The sequence below is a fragment of the Vespa velutina genome, chromosome 8 (genome assembly GCF_912470025.1).
Source record: "Vespa velutina chromosome 8, iVesVel2.1, whole genome shotgun sequence".
In the NCBI taxonomy this organism is placed as follows: domain Eukaryota; kingdom Metazoa; phylum Arthropoda; class Insecta; order Hymenoptera; family Vespidae; genus Vespa; species Vespa velutina.
This window is the reverse complement of record NC_062195.1, coordinates 7396079-7418532: the sequence shown is the minus strand read 5'-3', so window position 1 is coordinate 7418532 and position 22454 is coordinate 7396079. Positions and strand designations below refer to the sequence as shown.

Below are 22454 nucleotides of genomic sequence, written 5' to 3'. Positions count from 1 at the left end.
TTTTCTTTCTTATGTTAAATTTCTCTCTCTCTCTCTCTCTCTCTCTCTCTCTCTCTCTCTCTCTCTCTCTCTTTTGTTCCTTAAATCGTTTTATATTCGATTCATATTGCAAATTATAATTCTACGGGTTACATTCAATCTTATTTGAAAGTGATATGATTCGTTAAATTAATTTTTTTGGAACAGGCGAAATGACTCTTAGTTGGAAAGATTTTAATTTAAGACTTATAAGTAAAAATTTTTGCTAAATATTTTTAAATTGATAAGTTACACTCTTCTCTCTTTTATCTCCTCTATATTAAAATTTTAAAAGTACAGAACTAAGCTCTTTTATAAATTATTTTTTATAAATTATTTTTATTAATTTTTATTTTTATAAATTATTATAATTATCTATTTTTTTTTGCAAGCTTATCAATAAACGATTATCTTTTATAAATTATTTTTAACGATTATTATAATTATCTATTTTTTTTTTGCAAGCTTATCAATAAACGATTACAACTATTATATATATATATATATATATATATATATATATTTATATAATACATATCTCTATATTGTTATTTGAATCATTTATGTAAGCATCATATGTATTGAAACATTCAATCGATAGAATAAAGATATGGATGCCATTTAACCATCGTTTAAAAGAAATAGAAAGAATATCGATCGCATTATTTCATTTTTGGAACATTAAAAATTAGCAAATTTTTTATTGTTTGATATTCATCGATGGTCAAAATTTATTTATATGGATAATTATAAATTATTTGTCTTCATTTTGCGTTACTACGTTGGCTTTTACTTGTTTTTTTTTAAGTTACTTATTGCTGAAAGTACTTAAATTACTGCTTCGTAAGCTGCAGATTAGAAGTATATGTTGACAAATATTAAGACAGTTATATCGTTTTAATTCCTCATCCTTTACAATTGAAGTCTTCATTGTCTCTTTTATATTATATAGTAAGTGTCGTGAAAAAAAAAAAAAAGAAAAAAAAGGACTGATATTATATCTGCAATTTTATTTTATTAATACAAATATGTAGTTTTATTAGTATAGGGATTAATACAAATAGTTTTACAGCCATATAAATTTTTAAAAAAATTTTATTATCTCGTTAATTTTATATCGTTTCTATCTTATACAACAGGCTTATATGATTTTATATGAATTTAAAATTATATATAGTTATATCGTTTTAGTTTCTCATTCTTTGCAATTGAAGTTTTCATTATTTCGTCCGTACTATGTAGTAAACGTTGTGAGAAATAAAAAAAAAAAGAAAAAAGAAAAAATGTCTAAAAAACAGATATTATATCTGGAATTTTATTTTATTAATACAAATATGTAGTTTTATTAGTATAGGGATTAATACAAATAGTTTTACAGCCATATAAATTTTTAAAAAAATTTTATTATCTCGTTAATTTTATATCGTTTGTATTTTATTCAATAGATTTATAAAATACAAACATATAATGAATAAATTATAAATTTTTCTCACATAATTCTATACTTTTTTTCCTTTTAATATTTTCTCGCGGATACTTTTATTTTTTAACAAATTGTTTTGACTTTTCTCGAAAGTGCGATCACGTTACCACGGTTCTCAGAGTGATCTTAATTTACAATCGTTTCTTGAGTTCAATTACTCACTTGACCCGACTCGTGTTGACGCTGAGCGTCTATTAAATCGCATTGGCAACATCGGTCATTTAAACGTATCAAAACAATTTTGTATTTGAAAATTTCTTTACCGCAAAATATTTATCCCGTTCTCCTGTCATCTTTTTTGTTTTTCATTCTTTTACTTTTTTTTTTATTTTTCACGATCGACTTTAAATAAAGAAAATAAAATAAAAAAGAAACAATTATTATGTTACTACGAACGAAAAAATTATTACTGATCGTTTACTAAACAAAAGTTCTTTTTTGAAAAACCTATCATATTTATTTTATCTTTACATTAACACATAACTGTAACGTGATCAGTCTCATTTATCTGGTTTGTATTAACGCGTAATTGATTTTATCTATAATTGCGAGTTATTTTCTAATCTTTAACAACTTATACATATCGAAAATACTTCAATAAAGTGTGTTATAAAAATGAGAATATAATTTAGCATTACATATTATATAATAATGAGAAATTATAAATCTATGTTCAATTATTTATTGAATACCGATAATTGAAATTATAATTTCCGATGAAAATTAAAATATTTGCGTTCGATCACTTTATGAAATACTACGATCACTTTAATTTATTTATCTTTTTTCTATTTTTTGTTCTTTTTTTCTTTCTACCGAACGTAAGACATGACATTGAATAAATTTATTGTATAACTCTAAGCTATCGAATCAAAGTAATAATGCAATCTGTTTGTAATTTGATTTGTTTGGAAAAAATATGATTGAATTTTTTTTTTAATGAGACTAAAAACGATTGTTATCCTATATTATTACAAATGAATAATATTATCGATAATTTATATAAATCTGAATTGCATTTATGTTCTGTAAATTTGAAAACGTTTAAAAATGTAATAATATAAAAACGCATGCAAATTAATGTGCAAACAAAGTTCGACGAGTGTTTTAAATTTTACATATTTTATAATATTTTATTTATAGGATAGTTATATAATCTATCATGTTTGAAATTTCGCGCTGTTTCGATCAGCTGTTGCGATACGATAAAACATGGATAATTGATCAATCTTGTTACTACTTTCAGTCTGCAGGAGGCAAAATGGCAGTCTGGAGTATATTTCTGCGTTCTACGAGTCAAAAACTCAGTAGACTTCCTACATTATTGTTAAAAGAACCTTCTATAAATAGTAAGTAATAAAATTTATACATCGAATATTTTATATATCTATATATCCATGTCAGTTTTAAATTATGAATGATTTATGAACGATATAGTAATCTTGTTATGCAATATTTTATAAGAAATTAGCCATAATAATTGACATAAATAACTATGGTAATAATTTTTTCCTTTTTCACTTTGAAAATTTCAAACATATTATTCATATTATTTATTATGTTATAACTTATTATATATAATAAACTAAACTAAATTAAGTTGTATATGTTTAAGGTTATATATTATCATATTGTACATATTTGAAAAATTTAAGTTTACATAAAAAAATATAAGTCTCTTATATCAATTTTATTTTATTTTGATTTGTCTTTGATAGTTTTGTTCAAATATTTATTCAAATATTTATTTAATTTTAATTACCATTAGTATTAAATTAATATATTAATATTAACTGATAAAAGCCAATGTATATTTAATCTCTATAATAGTCTAAAAGTTATAATATATTATTACTGTATATCATTACAGATCAGATAAGATGTATGTCACATGACCAAGTAATGATGATAAAAAATACTAGATGGCAATGGTCAAAATGTAAAGATCTGTTACATTTCTATGTTATGTTGGGTGTAATACCATTATCAATCCTGACATTTTGCGTAAATGTGTTCGTGGGTCCAGCAACACTTGAACCTATACCAGAAGGTTATACGCCAAAGCCTTGGGAATATTATAGAGTATGAAATATTAATTAATTTAATATTATGAATTAATATTATTGATATGATAGTTATACTATTATTTTATATATTTATTCATATTACATGATATGTTTATATTTTTATTGTTTTCAGCACCCCATAACCAGATTTCTTGTTCGTTATGTATATGTAGCGCATCAGCAAGATTATGAAAAATATTTAAATATTATATACTTAGAACAAGAACTTAGAAAAACAAGAAATCTTCAAAAACGTATTGAAGATTTGATCGAACAACGAAGCGATTATAAATACTTCTACTACGTACCAGTAACTGCCAAATATGTTCACCGGGCTAAATATGACTATGACAAGGAAGATACTTACAAGACTTTCTCAAAATAATTGATTAATAAACAAATGAGAAGTCTTTATTATTATTTGATACATGAACTATTAGCCCAGGTGGATGAAAGAAGAAGAATAGCAATCGTAATTATAGAAAAAACTCTTAAGATAGTAATAATTCAATAATATATATATATATATAAATACATATATATATATTATACCATTGTTAAATTACATTTAATAAAGGCATTTGAAAAGAATTTCAGATTGCCACAAATTGAATATTTCCTTAGAACATTAATTTCTGTGCGTTTTAAATTCTATTTTGACATGTTTTCTTTCACATAATTTTCACATCACATTTCAGTGTTTATAAATGCTTTTACTTATTTTTAAAGATTATCAAATAAAAGTATGTGTTTTTACACATTATGAAATATTGCTTATATTATGATAAATATTTGATAGTTTTTTGATATCCAATAGATAAATTGCAAGTATGTTGATAAATAAGATTTTGATAAATAAAATTTAGATTGATAATATATACGATCGTTCATTGAAATAAGCTAAAATTTATACGGAAACTTAAATGGTATATAACGACATTACCGACGCATAAAGATAATGGGTAGATAGACCTCTTGTATTTGTTGCCATCTATTGGTAAAATATAGAAGTAAAGAATTTAAAAGATCGACTTTTATAAAAATTCACTTAATTAATGATTATGTAAATTTCAAAGGTTACTTTTTACATACGTGGATTTCAAATATTCAGATTCTTATATATCTGACAAATTGCAATTTATATCGTTTATTATCGTTTATTATCGTTTCTTTTCTAACATTTATTCATTCTTTTATTTTGTATACCTACATCTTTCATAATGATGAGTTCATACTTTTTTTCTACATATTTTTGAATCTTTTAAAATGTTCTTAACTATAATTCAACGGTCCAGTTATCATTCTCTTATAACAGTCGAAGTTTACGCTCTATTTCATATTAGTAGTGAGAGGTAATAGTTATGTAGTGTTACATTTATCGTATTTGTTATTTATTTATTTCATAGAGATATTATTACTAAGTTAATATGTTAATTATATATGACAGAGAACAAAACTTTTTACTAAATAATATATTTCATATATATTATAATACATTATTTATTTATTTTCTTTTTATATTCCATATTGAGAGGTAATAATTGCGTAGCGTTCCATTTTTCGTAATTGTTATTTGTTTCATAAAGATATTAATTAATATATAAATTATATATGACAGAAAACAAAATTTATAGAATATTTATACACACACACATAGAGTATCCCGTTTATCTCAAAAAACTGCGATATTTCGGGATGGACCTGAACTTGTAAAAAAATTTATTTACAAATTTTGTTTGTGTATGAAATAACGCATCATACGGTACTAATTCTTTTTATAGAGGTTGGAACGGCGAAGGGAAATTTCAAAGTCAAATTCATTTCATCATATATTTCTTTTCACAGTTCGACATTTGTTTAGACAATTCAACAATGTTATTATATAAGTTTCTTTTATTATTATAAAATATTTATTAAATTTGTCAGTTTTCTTCAAGGAGCAAGAATAACCTTGTATAGTTTGTTACCGGTTTTTAGTCTGCATGCTTTAAACACAAGCCGTTCTTTATATCTTTTTTCTGTTTATCAAATCATCGATCATAATTAAAGGAAGTTTATTTCGTAAGTAGTACGACCTTGTGTCCTCCCTATAAATGGGACATTTTATATATATACGTATTTCTATTTTGCCGTACGTTCGGACATAACATTTTTTTCATACATATATTAATCCGCAAAAGTTACCACCCTTAAGATTTATTCAGTCCTAATGTTCGATTGTATTTTGTTTATTTTATAATTACTACGTAAGACAAGTTAAGTTAGATATATTAAAAATGAATCCCTTTCTGCAATGAACAATCAGAACACGATTGTGGTATTAAAAAGGAAAATAACATCGAAAATAATTAATTATATGAAATGAATATTGAGGAAATATTAATAGAAACAATATGATATTGTTAAATTATCAAATAATTGTGGGACAATTGTCTGAAGAAAAGAAATAATTCATGCGAATTTTTATTTAATACATCTAAGAAATAGATGTATTAAATAAAAATATGTAATGGCCTATGTAATGGCATACTTATATACTTTTCTGTATTTTCTTTATTAATATTTAGTTATAATTAATTACAAACATAACCTCGCTGTTTTGAACATAGGAAAATATCATTAGGAGGATTAATAACTGATATAGAAATATAAGAAGATAAGAAGAATAATATTTCCTTTTTGGAATTGTTCGACAATACATTTCGATTATTCAATAATATTAATAAAATAGAATATTTCGAAAGTCTAGGTATAAAAATAAATAAATATTTTATTATTGTGCTTTCGTTTGATTATTATATATGAAAAATTTATGGCTTGAAACAAAGTTTCAAATTTGAGAGATTTAACATGATTCGTGGACATGTTCAATGAAAATGAAACTATCAATGAAGTAGCAACAAAATATCTCAAATATCTTTTATTGTTGGCTCTTTTTGGTAATTTTATCACTAAAAAATGTGATACTGATGACAGAATCCATTTTATCAAAGTCAGACAAATCAGAGATCTCTTGTTGATTTTCTAATAAGAGTAAAAGCTTATAGTGTCACAGATGACTACGCAGATGGTACTTTTTAACTCAAATTAATCTTGATAATAATAAAAATAATTATGTATGTTTATTAATTATGTATGTTATGTAGGTTTCTTTTAGAGGTACAAAACTGTAATGATATAAAGGTAAGAAAGAATTGGAATCATGTTTAACTGTTTTGTAGAAGAATAAAAATTGAGCCATTCATAATGATATCTCCTTCTTCGCAAAAATCTAATAGTAAACTTTAATTTATTATTATTACTTGACACAAATTATAAGAGAAAATTGATGGTGGAGGATATCCCAGTCTTCTAGTTTTAACAGTATGGGAATTTTATGACCAAGAAAGTATAAAAACAAAATAAGTCTGTGATTCTTCTTTCTAAATACAATCAAAATAAATTTTCAAATACAAAATATAAAATAATTATATATTATATAAAAAGTAAAAATAATTCAATTAGTTTTCTTTTCAGTTGGACAGACTCATTTCAACATAATTAAATAAATTCTAAATGTTTCAAGATTTTACAAATAGTGATGACAATAAAAATTACACAAGAAGACATAGAACATAAGCAAAAGGAAGGAAAGTTAAAGAAAAATGAAGCATTTAGAACAAACCTGTATTATAGATGAATACAATGATATGCATGGTAGAGGATGGGAAAATTGTACAAACAGAAGTTAAATCCACAACAATGTATTAATATCATGCACAAATAAAAAACTGTACAAGACAAATAATAAAATCCGTTGTTCTTTATTAATCTACTAATATATATATATTACATTATACCACGTTGTATGCCTTTAAATTATATAATGCTGTATTATATTATATGACGATTTATATGATTAAGTAAATATCCTTATAATTACTAAATAGGATGTATTGTGTACAGATAATTGAATAGAAAATAAATGATTATTAAATAAATAAATAATAATTCAATATGTTCTTTTTTAAATTCAACTTCACAACATTCATTATTCTTCATATACCAAATTTATCTTTATGTAATAAATATATGATGAAAAAATAAGTGATCAAAAGAAATTTTTTAAATTCTAAAAAGAAAAGCTTACAAAGTTCGATATGAGAAGAATTCTCCGTTATACCCAGAATTTGAAATTTCGAACATATCAGGAGATGGCACGATCTCGCATGCCATATTCTGTGGTTCTGATATAAATCTCGAGTTGCGGGAAAAATTTCTAACCTCTTTAGGATTTAAAATTTCGAATAGGAAAAAATAACTTACTTAAAGACGACATGATTTCGCATGCCACTTCTTCACACATTATGTGATCCTAATACGAAATTAGAATTTGCATGAGAATTTTTCACGTCCTCTGTATTTTTATTTTTCAAATAGGAGAATATAATTTACCAAGAGGTGGCACGATCTTTCATGTTACCTCTTTGGGTATTATGTGATCCTAATACAAATCTCGATTTGCATGATAATTTTTCACATCTTCCGTATTTTGATTTTTCGTATAAAAGAATATGAACATACTAAGAGTTTGCATGATTTCGCGTGCTAAGATTTGGAATAGAAAAATCAATTTTTTGGGTAAGAAGAATAAGATTAGATATTTAATAGAGAACATATATGGTGTCTTTTTATGTTAAACATTTTTATTTTCATATTTATTACCAATACATAGTAAATACATTTTACTTTTATAAGTTTAAAGATATTTAATTTATCGTATAAATTTCACTATATAATACAATATAATACAACATAATATACTATAATATAATCTAATCTAATATAATATAATCTAATATAATACAATATAATATAATATAATATAATATAATATAATATAATATAATATAATATAATATAATATAATATAATATAATATAATATAATATAATATAATATAATATAATATAATATAATATAATATAATATAATATAATATAATATAATATAATATAATATAATATAATATAATATAATATAATATAATATAATATAATATAATATAATATAATATAATATAATATAATATAATATAATATAATATAATATAATATAATATAATATAATATAATATAATATAATATAATATAATATAATATAATATAATATAATATAATATAATATAATATAATATAATATAATATAATATAATATAATATAATATAATATAATATAATATAATATAATATAATATAATATAATATAATATAATATAATATAATATAATATAATATAATATAATATAATATAATATAATATAATATAATATAATATAATATAATATAATATAATATAATATAATATAATATAATATAATATAATATAATATAATATAATATAATATAATATAATATAATATAATATAATATAATATAATATAATATAATATAATATAATATAATATAATATAATATAATATAATATAATATAATATAATATAATATAATATAATATAATATAATATAATATAATATAATATAATATAATATAATATAATATAATGTAACTGAATATAATATAATGCAAAATAGTATGATTATTTACAGAAATATTATAATAATACTTTTTGAAATAAATGTATTTATTCATTTCAAAACATATTTGTATGTGTTTTTCACTGTTGAAACAAAAGAAATAAAAAACTATTTATTGCTAATTCTTAAAATATTTCCCCCATTTTTTACGAGAGATAATTCTTTAACAATCTAGTGGATTTCCGTTTAATTATCGATTAATTACATTAATGCGATTATGAGAAAAAATGTATGATTAAAGAATGGTGTTCCGAAATTGTAAGATTTACGAATATTCCGAATAATTTTGATATGACATATAAATTAGTTTATCGTTTCTTAAAGGAAAAACAAAAAAAAAAGTAACTTGAATAAAAACATCAAACATATACTTTCGTGAGTCATTAGAATTATGACATAATAACTTTTTTCTTAGCGTGACGTAGTGATTAGTTCTCCCAAAGTGTTCCATCACGTAACTCTTCGTGTGACGTGTAAATATGCGAGGGTAAAAAAAAATAAAGAAAGAAAAAAAGATCACTGCCATTTTTTTCTTATTGGTTCGCGCGATTAATATTTATCGTTAATCAATAATATTATTTAATTGCAATTGGATTTATTGCTAACTAACAATTGCAATGCAAATGTTGAAAAATTCGACGATAATGTAATCATAGATAAAGAATAATACGTTAATTTTAAAGTTATTACGAACGTATATTAAAGTATCCTTAGGCATTTAAAAAACTAATAAAAGCGTCGAATTATCGACAAATACACGAACATCTAACATTTTAATCCGAATAAATTTTTTCCTCGATGCTCACGGAATATTATTAAATGGATTATATAAACCTTATGTGTTTAAAACATTGCACGTAATGCCGATCGAGTAAGAGCATAACTTATGTGAATTGTAAATATTGACGTGCAAACGTACGTCGCTCCGAACGGAATATCGTTGCACTCAAAATAAGTAATTAGAATGTTGAGTATCATCTAACATATTATCCATCGATTCAATTCTAATCTTCGAATTTTCGAAGCCCGTAAGATCGTTCAATTTGATTTTGTGTCTGTAAGAAAGATAATTAGACTTATAAACTATAATGAGAAGGATAAATATTATATTGCTTAGTTATTTCTAGGAAAACTTTGATAAAACGAGTTTTGAAGAAACAAATGGGACCTTTCTTATCTTTATATCTAATTCCTTATATTTAAATTTCCCAACGGAGTATCATGATGAGTTTGTACACGCAATCTGTCAAGAAACCAGGAAGATTCAACTAAAATATTTTATTTAGATATAATCTTTTTTAAATGCGTTGTTTAGAGTTTCGTTATTTCTATCATTTTAAAAAAGAAAAAAGAAAAAATAGCAAAGAAAAAAAAAAAGAGGAAAGAAAAAAGAAAAACATATTATAAAAGTAACTTCATTAATTTGCCGATGATATCTTATTAAAAAATTACTGGACATTTTTGATATCAAGTTTGTAAGAATGTACATGTTTATCTATGCATGTGTATATCTACGTGTATATCTACGTATGTGTGTATGAAGTACTATGGTGTAAAATAAACATAGACACACATTACGGAAGATAACCCAGCCGATCGCGTTCAGTCGTTTGTTGGTTGGCTGGTTGGCTGACAGGTCTCACGTCGCGCAAACACGAGCCACAGTTAGTGGTCATTGTCAAGGCCAGCTTTCTGCTGACTTGTACCTTGCATAATGTTTTCTTAGGTTGCTGTTGTTGAATGCATAGTATTATGATACTGCCTATGGGCACCAATGTCTACGTATAGATACATATATATATATATATATATATATATATATATATATATATATATATATATATATAAAATATATATGTATACATATATATATATACATATATATGTATATATGAATATGTGTGTGTATGTATGTACATATGTATGGATATATGTACTTAATGGCTATTACGAAGGTGAATGCATTTATCGGTGTAGAAACAGAGATAGAGAATAGATTTAAAATCTTCCCTCAAATTGGCATAATTCAATATTTTACTTTACGTATTTTTTTTTTTTTTTATTTTACGCATTTCATCAGTATTAAAAAAAAAAATCGTAAGGTGATTGACGATTACAATAACGTGAATTTTGAGGATCATCATAAGAAAAAAAAAAAACATCAAAAAGAAAAAGGGAAGAAAAACGAGAAAAAAAAAGAAAAGAAAAAGAAAAAAATAGAAAGGAAAAAGAAAAGAACAAAATGTTTCTTGAATTTAATTACAAATGATAATCTTGTTACATGTGCCATTATATATTTCGTAAACGTACCTCATTAATCGTCATATATTTTAAAATATTTTAAAGAACGAGTGAAACTTTTCATGAGGATCTTTTCATGTACTCAATCTTTTTGTCTTGTTTCTCGATCATGCAAAATTTATATTGGAAAATAATAGCCATGTTACATGTCTATTGTATATATACTAGATAGATACATAACAGAGCTCAATCATCTATTATAATAAATGATTAAAACATATGATTTCAACAAATGATTTTACACTTAAAAATCGTAATTTCTGTTTGAGAGATCTCGATGATAGGACATCACTCCCTCGATGATGGACCGATATCTTTTTTTTTCTTCTTCTTCTTCTATTTTTTTTTCCTTTTTATTATTACCTATGAAAACATATACATACGCATGAAAATATTTATGTGTAATCGTAACAATTTCATAACACTGTAGTTTTTTATTCTCCTCCGCCCTTCTATTTTGCTCTCTCTCTCTCTCTCTCTATCTATCTATCTCTATTTATCTATCTATCTTTCTTTTTATAAACGGATGATATAAATCATAATAATTGTATAAGTTCTCGTTTTCTTGCACTCTAATTTACTCGTCATCGATATACATACACGTATACGTAAGTACTTGCACACATATTTTACATATGTCTAATTATCCTATACTTATTTTTTTCTTGTTCTTTTTCTTTTTTCTTTTTCTTCTTCTTCTTCTTCATCTTAATAAGAAGAAAATGAGAATGACGCAACGCGAATCGGATTCGAATTTTCCACGATCTCAATTTTTTAATCGCCGTTATACCTTACTTCCCTTATTCAACATGAATTCTAACACATTTATAACTTTTTCGTCGATGATCCTTTTGCGATAAACCTTATGTGTTCGTGTAAGATAACAGAGACAGGAATAAAACGTTATATCGATGTAATTATCGTAAGTACTTACACGTACCTACGTAAGAGTTGTTTTAGTTTTACGTATTTAGATATCTTCTTCTTTTTCTTTTCTTCTTTTTCTTTTTTTTCCTTTTTGTTTTATTTATATATTTTTTTCTTCGTTTTTTTCTTTTCACATATCATATTTCTTACATCATCGAGAAGATTTTAATCGATAATTTAATCGGTAATTTTTTTCCTCATATTTTTATCTTTATTTTATATTAGTACATATGTAAATCATTTTAATGGTGCCGTTAGTCAGATAGAACGTTTCCTACTTTAATCCTATTTAAAAAAAAATTTCTTAACCAGTTTTCTCTTTCTGTTTCTCTCTCTCTCTCTCTCTCTCTCTCACTCTCTCTCTCTCTCTCTCTCTCTCTCTCTCTCTTTCTTTTTCTCTTTTTCTTTCTATCTTTCTTACGTTTGTGAAGAAGCAAAGAAAAAATGCTATCTTTAACCATACATAATATAACTCAAAGATAAAAAAATAAAAAGAAAAAGTAGGAGGATAATATGTTGGATCATGCAATAGTTCGTCAGGAGTTTACTAGTTTTGCGATATTGTATTATTCGATCTTGCAATCATTATAAATCAAATCGCGTTACTCACAGGATTTACGGCATTATTATTTTTCTTTTTTCTTTTCTTTTGTTTTACGATTGTCTGCCGAATTTACGATCGTTCGTTCGTTCTTTCAAGTGGACGATTTATTTATGTATGTATATGTATTTCTCGTAACCATTACAAACGAAATTTGAAGAAGAAGAAAGATAAGTTACGTAAGTTGTAAGTGACGTGCAGTTAAGATGCTCGAAGGAGTTAATAAAAATCCAATTATGTTCATAGAACAATTACTTACGTTTGATAATGACGAGCGGACGATTTCGCAATCGTTTTAGGTTGTAATTGAAAAGAAGAAGAAAGAAGCATCAACAAAAAGAAGAAGAAGAAAAAGAAGAAAACGAAAAAAAAAGAAGAAGAAAAAAGAAAACGGGACATAGAAAGAAACAAATCGTATTTCATCGATAATCGCAACAATGTTGATTGTTGCAATATTTTGATGATTATACGTATTTTTCTTTTTCTATTGTTACCCACGGTTACCATGACTACCGTAATTATTGATTACTATTATGTCAGGATTGCATAACTTACTGGATTTAAAGAAACTAGACATATGTGGCTACATATGTAAAGTGAGTACCTAATTTACAGAATGTTTCCATTTTCTTTTATCATTCGAGTCTGGTTTTATCATTTTTCTTTTATTTCTATGTAATTTATAATATTTGATGATTAGTCAATCAATGATGACGGAATTTTCAATATTTTATTTTTTATTTTTTATTTTTTATATTATATAATAATATAATAGTTTAGTATAAGATTGGTCAATAAGTGAAAGGTATATTATTCAATTAATATTTGACGATATTGAATTGATCGATAAGTAATGTTTGAATTGTTAATATTTTATATATGTATAAATAAACGAGATATAAAGTACTATAATAATATAATATCATTTTTTAATACAGAATTGGTCAGTAAGTACAACCATCTAATAAAAAAGTAACATGTGACTTTATTTTTCTTGTTAAAAAGATATTTAAGGATTTGCATTACAATGGATGCAAAAATATTGATAAACGTTAATAAATTTTCTTTTTTCCATGTTCTTGGAAATGTAAATCAATGTAATTTCATTATGCATTGAGTTTTATGAGAATTACTTAACGATAAAAGAAAAATAAGTGTATTAATATATTAATAGTGAGTTAATATATAGACTGTAAATAAACTTATACTAGTTTCATAATTATTGAATTATGAAGATTGTTATTTACGAAATATATAAATTTCACTTTTCCATTGAACCATGTTATTTTATAAATTTAATTTTTGATAAATATGAGAACGATTTTATATGGCAAAATTTTTAATGACTATTTATATAATTAGATTATTTTTATTTCTTTTTTTATTTTTTTATTTATTTATTTAAGACAACGATCTTTTTATTGATATTATTGTTTTATTCGAATATTTATTACGTTACCATTTAATTATATTACGTTTATTACACTGTCTAGTCTACAACTATACTTGACTCTTTAATTTAGATCATTATATAAAAATGTTTAAAAATATTCGTGATATATTAGAAATTTTTATATTTGTGACCTATTTTTAAATATTCTTTTTATCAGAAATACGTATATCTTATATAAATTATAAATACGTATTATTCATATCAATGATACATTTTTATATGTATATATATATTACGTACTATATTCATTAATATATACTACGTATAAAATAAACGAAAGACTTGTTTGTAAAAGAAAAGAATAAGATTGATGCTTGTTAAAATGACTCGTATCATTACGATTCATGTTATGAAAGAGAAAGAGAGAGAGAGAGACAGAGAGATAGAGAGAAAGAGAGAGAGAGAGAGAAAGAGAGAGAGAGAGAGATATTGATAGAGAAGAAGTGGGAGAGTGGATATGTATTTTTTTTTTTTTTTTATTAAATTGTTATGAAAGAGTTTTTGCAAAATAAGAATATCAGTAATCGTTCCTTTTTATTTGTTTGCTTTTCTTCTCTCTTTTTCCTTTTTTTTTCTTTTTTATTTCTAGTATTTAACATTATATTAATCAGTTGTGAGGATTTTTAATTGATCTAATGGCCACTAAATACCGATCTGACTGTTTTGTAATTACAGGACGTGCTAATCATCTTGCTGATTAATTTGTACTCTATAATATGAAGGTAAAAAGTATAATAAAACGTTATGCTTATACATACAGAGCGCAGACACGATTTTTTTACGGATATCAAGCATTTTTTTTTCTTTTCTTTTACGTTACGTTACGTTCGCGCCTTGTTAATATCATGATTTAAATGTCTTTCAAATTTCGTTATAACAATCAACATATTGATTTCAATATTGAATTCTAAACAAATTTTATCTATCAGTTCTATTGCCAATTTCATTCGTTGCATACAATTTAATACGAATAATTTCTATTACTTATCGATTAATGATATCGGACAAAGGAAATAATTTCGTCATTCTTTCGGTAAAATGTTAAATTTTTATGTAAGTATGTTAAGAATTAATTTCTTAACATTTCGATATTTAAAAGTTCGATTAATTATTACGCATTATACTCGAATTTCTTTATCAACACATTATATTTCGTTATCTCTTTTACTATTGTATCGTTCAAATCTTATTATCAAGCTATTAATACTATCCGAGTATTAAATTCAATCAGACTCTATTAAATTTTATTTATTTTATGCAGTCTTATATAATTTTGATTATTAAAAAAATTTTATAAATCTTGTATTATATAACAAATTTTATTTATTTTTCTTCCCCTTTCCTCTCTTTCTTCCTCTCTTTTTTCTATCTATTTTTTCTACTTTATTTATTTATTTAATTCTATCTTCCTTTAAAATCCTGTTGACAATTGATCTAGCTTCATTGATCATTAATCATGAATATAAAATCGGATCTGTGTGACGGATATTTGTTGAAGTATTTGTAATCACATTTATTTACTGTCAAATATATTATTAATCATAATTAATTATGATTAATAATAAATATTATTAATCATAAATAAAATAAATATTATTAATCATAATTTATTTATGGATTGTTATCAATTGGTTTATTATCAATTTTTAATAATAATTGGATAAAACGTATGATAAAAAATAGAATACAAAACATAGAACAATACTAGAGCGAAACTTGTAATTTTTTAAATATCTTCTTTGATATCTTCTTCGATATGTTTTTTGTTGTTGATAATTAAGTTATTGATATGCCTTTTTTTTTCTTCGAAAATATAGGCAAATTTTAAGATAAGAATTATTTTACGATTATTATCTTTTATCGAAGAATAACAAAAACTAATTTGTCAACATTAACGTCGAATTTTATTGCTCCATTAGCAAATCATCAATTAGAGAAAATAATGGATGTTTAATATATACTTTATATAATAACTTATATAAAGAAGACGAATCGGATAGAGATTAAAATTAAAATGATCCTCTTTATGTTTATATGTGTGTGTGTGTGTGTAATAATATTTCATTCCATTGAGTATGATACCGACGTAATTACTTAAATATTAATTTTTACCAAAAAATTACTGTGGTTTTATTTATTCATAGAAGAAGAAAAAGAAAATGAAAAAGAAAAAGGAAAAATAGTAAAAAATAATCATATAAATAATTAGAGAAATAACATTGAAAATGATATAAATGAATAAATACTTAAAAAAAAAAAGGAATATAGATAGATTTCTAATTACTCGATTAATATTTCTATTAATTAATATGTTAAGTATTTTGTAAAATAAATGTTCAGTATATATGAATATTTAGATCAGTATAAATAATTAAGCGTCAGTCAAGTATTCCATCCCTTATATCGCATTCTAATATTTTATTATAAATACTTATTGTTTTAAATACTATTTGTTTGAAATACTGATCAAATAAATACAAGTCAAGAAGTATATGTGTGCGGAGAGAAAAAATAAAAAAAAGTAAAAAAAAATAAAATAAAAAGAACACAAAAAAAAAAATAATTTCGTTTAACTTGAGCCACTTTTTCTACGGTTCTGGATCGTAACCGTAGATTGACTGGCCCGATAAATCGAAATAAATTTATATTACATACGCAGAAGAAAAAATTATTTTACGTGCTGTGACAATTACTTATGTGAATCGTTGTCAGCGTCAATTGTTTCATATTACCTCGGTATTGCCAACAAAAGGTTATTACGTGATATTATTTCACATAGTATTACGTGATATTATTTCACGCGCTAATCATAAATTACGTGTTTTATGTTTTATGGAGGAACTTATTATCCGATGTATAATATATAATAAAATTACATTGTGTGCATATGTGTATGAGAGAGAGAGAGAGAGAGAGAGAGAGAGAGAGAGAGAGAGAGAGAGAGAGAGAGAGAGAGAGAGAGAGAGAGAGAGAGAGAGAGAGAGAGAGAGAGAGAGAGAGAGAGAGAGATACGAAAATATTCAGTGTAGAGAAAAAATTCTTCGTAGTTTCTCGGATGATATTTAGAATTTAATATATTTTTGTTACATACTTGATGAAAACTACTACAAACATTTTTATTGTAGAGATGTAAGAATATTACAGTATGTTATAAGGATACAAAAAAAAAAAAAAAGGAAAAAGTAGGAAAAACAGGTCTTCGTTATAACAGCGATGGAAAATTACAAAGTGGGTTGAGTTGAAGTTTTTTTTATCAACAGTTATAAGAAATATTTTTAACAAATGTTTTGTTTATCCGTTCGATTTATTATAATTCTACAAATGAATTAGATTTAATTTTTTTGTTTTCTTCTATTCTCTCTCTCTCTCTCTCTCTCTCTCTCTCTCTCTCTCCTTCTAAATTAAAGATTTATATCATTCGTAATCATTATTAACGCAATGAACACAATTAATAATTACAATAATATTGTGTAGATAAATATTATATATTTTTAACGCTTACTATATAAACACAGTTACAAAAAGATATTAGTCAAATATGTATCGATGTATCGATTTATATATAATTTGCGTGAGAGTCAACGTATTAATTCATTTATCTATGTCTATTATCTCAATCGTTCTTTCTCTAAATCTACTTTTTACCTCGATTAAGCATCATGGTACCAGATCGGCGGAAATAGAAGACGGGCGAGGTAGAATTACGCGAATGATCGGTCGACTTGCTCGCTTCACATACATACATACACATAACAGGCGCGCACGCGCGTAGTATAATCGTCGTTTATATTGTACCGCAATCTCTTAATCATCGTTACGCGGGTTATCGGTATTATGCAATTTAATGTGGTTCTTAATCAACATGGTTCTCTGGCCGAGCAATCGCTCACGTGTATGAATTGCGTTGATCCTTTGTTAACTATTTATATACAGATAGAAAGCAAGAGAGAGAGAGAGAGAGAGAGAGAGAGAGAGAGAGAGAGAGAGGGAGAGAGAGAGAGAGAGAGAGACAGAGAGAGAGGGAGAGAAAGAGAGGGAGAGAGAGAAAGAGAAGGAAAAATAATATACCTAGACATGTATCACGCGATTTTTTCACTCGATTGATATCTCATGAAACTGCAAATAAATCGTTTATTTTCGAACGTCAATCATGCTTTCAAATGATTCGATGGTTTTTCCCAAAAAAAAATGAAAGACTAAAAATAAAAATGTTTGAAATTTAACGCACGTTTGTTATATTTAAGATACGAAAAGTTATTTTTAGTTTCCTTCATAAGTGCAATGTTCGATCTCTCTTTCTCTCTTTCTCTCTTTCTTGAAGGTCCAATTAGTCGGGACTTTAAAAACAATTAATGATAATGATTATTGAAAAAAAAAAAAAACCAGTTAGATCTTGAAGTACTTGACCTTATTTCTTTTTATTTGTCAAATTGGCAGAGCAATTTATCGTTAGATAAGGTAAAAGCAACATAATGCTTTCCGTAAGTGTCTCTAGAACGTTTAATAATAAGAACGAATGGTAGTCCCTTGTTGGACGTGATTCAATTAACCCTGAATACAAGAAAAAGAAGAAGAAGAAGAAGAAGAAGCAACGGCATAATTTAAACGAAGAAATGTTTAATAGCAAAGTGATTCGCTTCATTTTCTTTCTTCGCAGTTTTTTTCTCTCGTTTTTTCTCTTTTTCTTTTGCTTTTTTCTTTCCCTCCTTTGATTAATTACGATCGAGACTCTTAATTATTCCTCGGTTCTTTATTATATTTATTAGATAACAACGGATTTGTTTACGTTGCATTAGCCAAGATGCGTTAGCATAATATTATAATACCGATAAGAATGATAAGAGGCGAACAAAATGACTTCTTAGTTTTTAATCATATTCCTTTTTCTTTTCTTTTTTCTTTTCTTTTTTTTTTTGCCCAACCGAATGCGTTTGACGCAATCGGTAGGAAACTTTAGCAAAAAATAAAAAAAGGAAGAAAAAAGAAAAAAGCTAAAGGCGGAAAGTTTCGATCTCTAACAATAAGCACGATTTATCTCGATTTTTCTCGATATATTCCGAATGTAACGTACGTAACAAATCTAAGTATGTATTTACGAACGTTAATACGCCCGCAACATTTACCCGCTCATTTTCTTTTTTCTAACACTTTGATGTTAATTATTACGCAAGCCAATACCCCGCGGCATCTTTATTACAAATTCAGATTAGTAATAATACTGCTAATTTGCCGTAATTTTAATATTTTATATATTCAAACAATTGAAAGAACGTAGTTAGTTGATTTCTTTTAAGAAAAAAAATGTAATCGAAAGCGTAGTTACATGCACCTGTACCTACATCAATTGCTTCTTCAATGTAGTTTGTAAATTATAAAATAAACAAAATCGTTAACTTGTCTATACAAAGAGGAGAGACAACGAATAAATACGCCGTAATGAAGAAAAAAATATTTTTGTAAAATGAATAAACAAAAAGAAAAAAAGAAGAACTTGCCGAAGAGTGACTTCGTGCTTTTATAAATAGGAGAGGTAATGAGAGTTTATAAAGCGAAAAAAATAATTATAAATAAATTAAAAAGAAAAGAGAAAGGAAAAAAATTTTTTTAAATGCAAAAAAAAAGAGTGACTACTTTTCGATCGTTCGTTCATCTTCCGGATCTTTCAGATCCTTCTTTTCGATCATTTCGAGATTAAGGAATAAAAGAATGAGGCTATTGATATTTTTATTCGATGAAACCGCACGGCTAATTACCGTCTATGATTAATGATTTAATAATTATCTATGCACAATGATAATCGTACGATAAAAAGATTTATAACAGCACAGTTAAAGAGTTTTAACCTTATCTAAATCTCTAATTCATTGGTTTTAGCGAGAAATAAGATTCCATTTAGTAAAAGAGGATCTATTGTTTTTTTTTCTTTTTTCTTACTTGGAAAAAAAAACATTGAAACAATGTGAAACCACTGGATTAATTTATGTAATTGATAAATGATCGGTTAAAAAGTGAGAGTGCTAAATCAGATTTTTTTCTTACTATTTTTTTCTTTTTTTTTTTTTTTTTGTAGAACTATTCACAAAACATGTCTATCGTCTGATAGAATACGGAAGAAGTTAGAGTGTGTAAGGTCAGAGCGATTGATTATGACCGGAAAGTCTTTCGTAGAGTCGTAACACGCATTCGTTTATGAGTCGTTGACAGGAGTAGTGACGGTTGCTCGAGCTACAAGTCATTATCGACGAGTCGACAGGTCCTTGGACTTAACTTCCTACTTCGATCATTAAGACTTTCTTTTGTCACTCTTTCATGTGTGTGTTATGTGTGTATAGACATCTCAATGTAGATATATGTCCATGTATATATATCTACTTGGATAAAGTGCTCTTGACATCATTTAATATCGTATTATACATTAGTTTTACGTTTATATAAAATGATCTCTTATCACATATATATATATATATATATATATATATTATCATATTATATATATGTTATCATATTATATATGTGTAAATATATGAAGATTTTCAATACATGTATTTATATTGTATATAAATATTTACAAAAACAATATTTATTAGAGCGTAGAATAATTTCTATGATATTTTTGGATAAAATAAAAATTGTTCTAACTTATATAAAATATTTATTTAATTAACAATATATTGACTATTATCATTGATTATTTTTATTTTTTTTTCTCCCTTTCCTTTTTGGATTGCTAATATGACAGTAAAACACGCGACAATCTTATTTATTATTTGTTTACGTAGACTTTCTTGCTTGTCTTTTTCTTTTTTTCATCTTTTTATATTATCAGTCACCATAATTTTAGTGGAAAATTTTCAGAAGGAAGATAAGAAGAGAGAGATGCAATATAACATACAAAATATACATTCAAGAGTCGCGTGATACGGTTGATCGGCAAAGTAACTACAAACTCGTGAGAGCCGGCGCTAATTGAATCATCGTGCGATTAAGTGGCGCGAGGCTAAATCGAAAACAATTTTTCAATTGACATGGTTGGTTGTACCTTTGACATTCGACGTTGAAATGCAATTAATTTATCGGTTAATCGATCTATTACTATTTTTATCTTATCTGCATGTCTCTCATTAACAATGATTCTAGTCCTTCCTATTCTATATTTTATTTCGTGATCAAATTTATCTTGTTTTCATTTCTCTTTTCATTTTCTCTTTATTTTTTTTTTCTTAATTCAAATCATAATGCACATGTGTACAAAATTTGTTTAAATAAATAATTTATAATAATTCATATTTATTTAATATATATATATATATATATATTAATAATATTATAAATTATATAATAATATATATATATATTAATTAATAATATTATAAACTTTGAGATTAAATGATTTGATATTAATATATTTTTTATTAACCCATTTATATTAATTTTACCACTATTATTATTACAATTTTTTATTTACAACTGATATAATTATTGTTGCGAAGAAATAAGATTTCACCGGATCTATATTATTTCAAAATATAAAGTTGCATTCGATATAGCAACTATATATCGTAAAGCACACAATGTGGATTTGGGTCGCGCGTGGGCGATGCGTGAATTACATTGTTGAATTGGATCGCCGTGACGAGGAAGAGAGGCGGAAGGTAAACGATGAATAAAAAAGAAAGAAAGAAAAAAAGAGAGAAGGAAAAGAAGAAAGAAAGAAAGAAAGAAAGAAAGAAGAAGAAGGAGTACACATGGCTACGAGAGAGACTCAAAAGCATTAAACTGACTCCGGTGGCCGAGGTCAGTGAGACGTTCACCATCTTTCTTTCATTCGTTATGGAAAATACGAAGGAGACGGTCCTTAGCCCCGTATAACTGTCCTTCAATGAGAGTCGATTCCTCCTCGATTCTTAAGGTTCTTTTGCTAGACAATAAGTACCGACAACGTTGACCTTGCTCACTTCGAATTCACGTCCTTAAAAAATCATTTATCGAGGACTTCTTATGCTTTTCTTTTATTCATACCACGCTGCTC

The 22454-nt window shown here is 25.2% G+C and overlaps 1 protein-coding gene across 1 annotated transcript; it reads left to right on the top strand.

The window, feature by feature from the left end:
• Positions 1–2747: 2747 nt before the first annotated feature.
• LOC124951283 (NADH dehydrogenase [ubiquinone] 1 beta subcomplex subunit 5, mitochondrial) lies at positions 2748–6348 on the top strand. Its single transcript, XM_047499465.1, has 3 exons — positions 2748–2850; positions 3372–3583; positions 3701–6348. Exons 1-3 carry the CDS (start codon positions 2763–2765, stop codon positions 3950–3952), a joined length of 552 nt encoding a protein of 183 aa, XP_047355421.1. The 5' UTR covers positions 2748–2762; the 3' UTR covers positions 3953–6348.
• Positions 6349–22454: the final 16106 nt, after the last annotated feature.

Excerpts from the sequence above, each read along its gene's own strand:
- LOC124951283 (XM_047499465.1), top strand. The coding sequence starts at position 2,763 with ATGGCAGTCTGGAGTATATTTCTGCGTTCTACGAGTCAAAAACTCAGT. Across the intron at positions 2,851-3,371 it reads AAAAGAACCTTCTATAAATA|ATCAGATAAGATGTATGTCA; the intron begins GTAAGTAATAAA and ends ATATCATTACAG. Across the intron at positions 3,584-3,700 it reads AGCCTTGGGAATATTATAGA|CACCCCATAACCAGATTTCT; the intron begins GTATGAAATATT and ends TATTGTTTTCAG.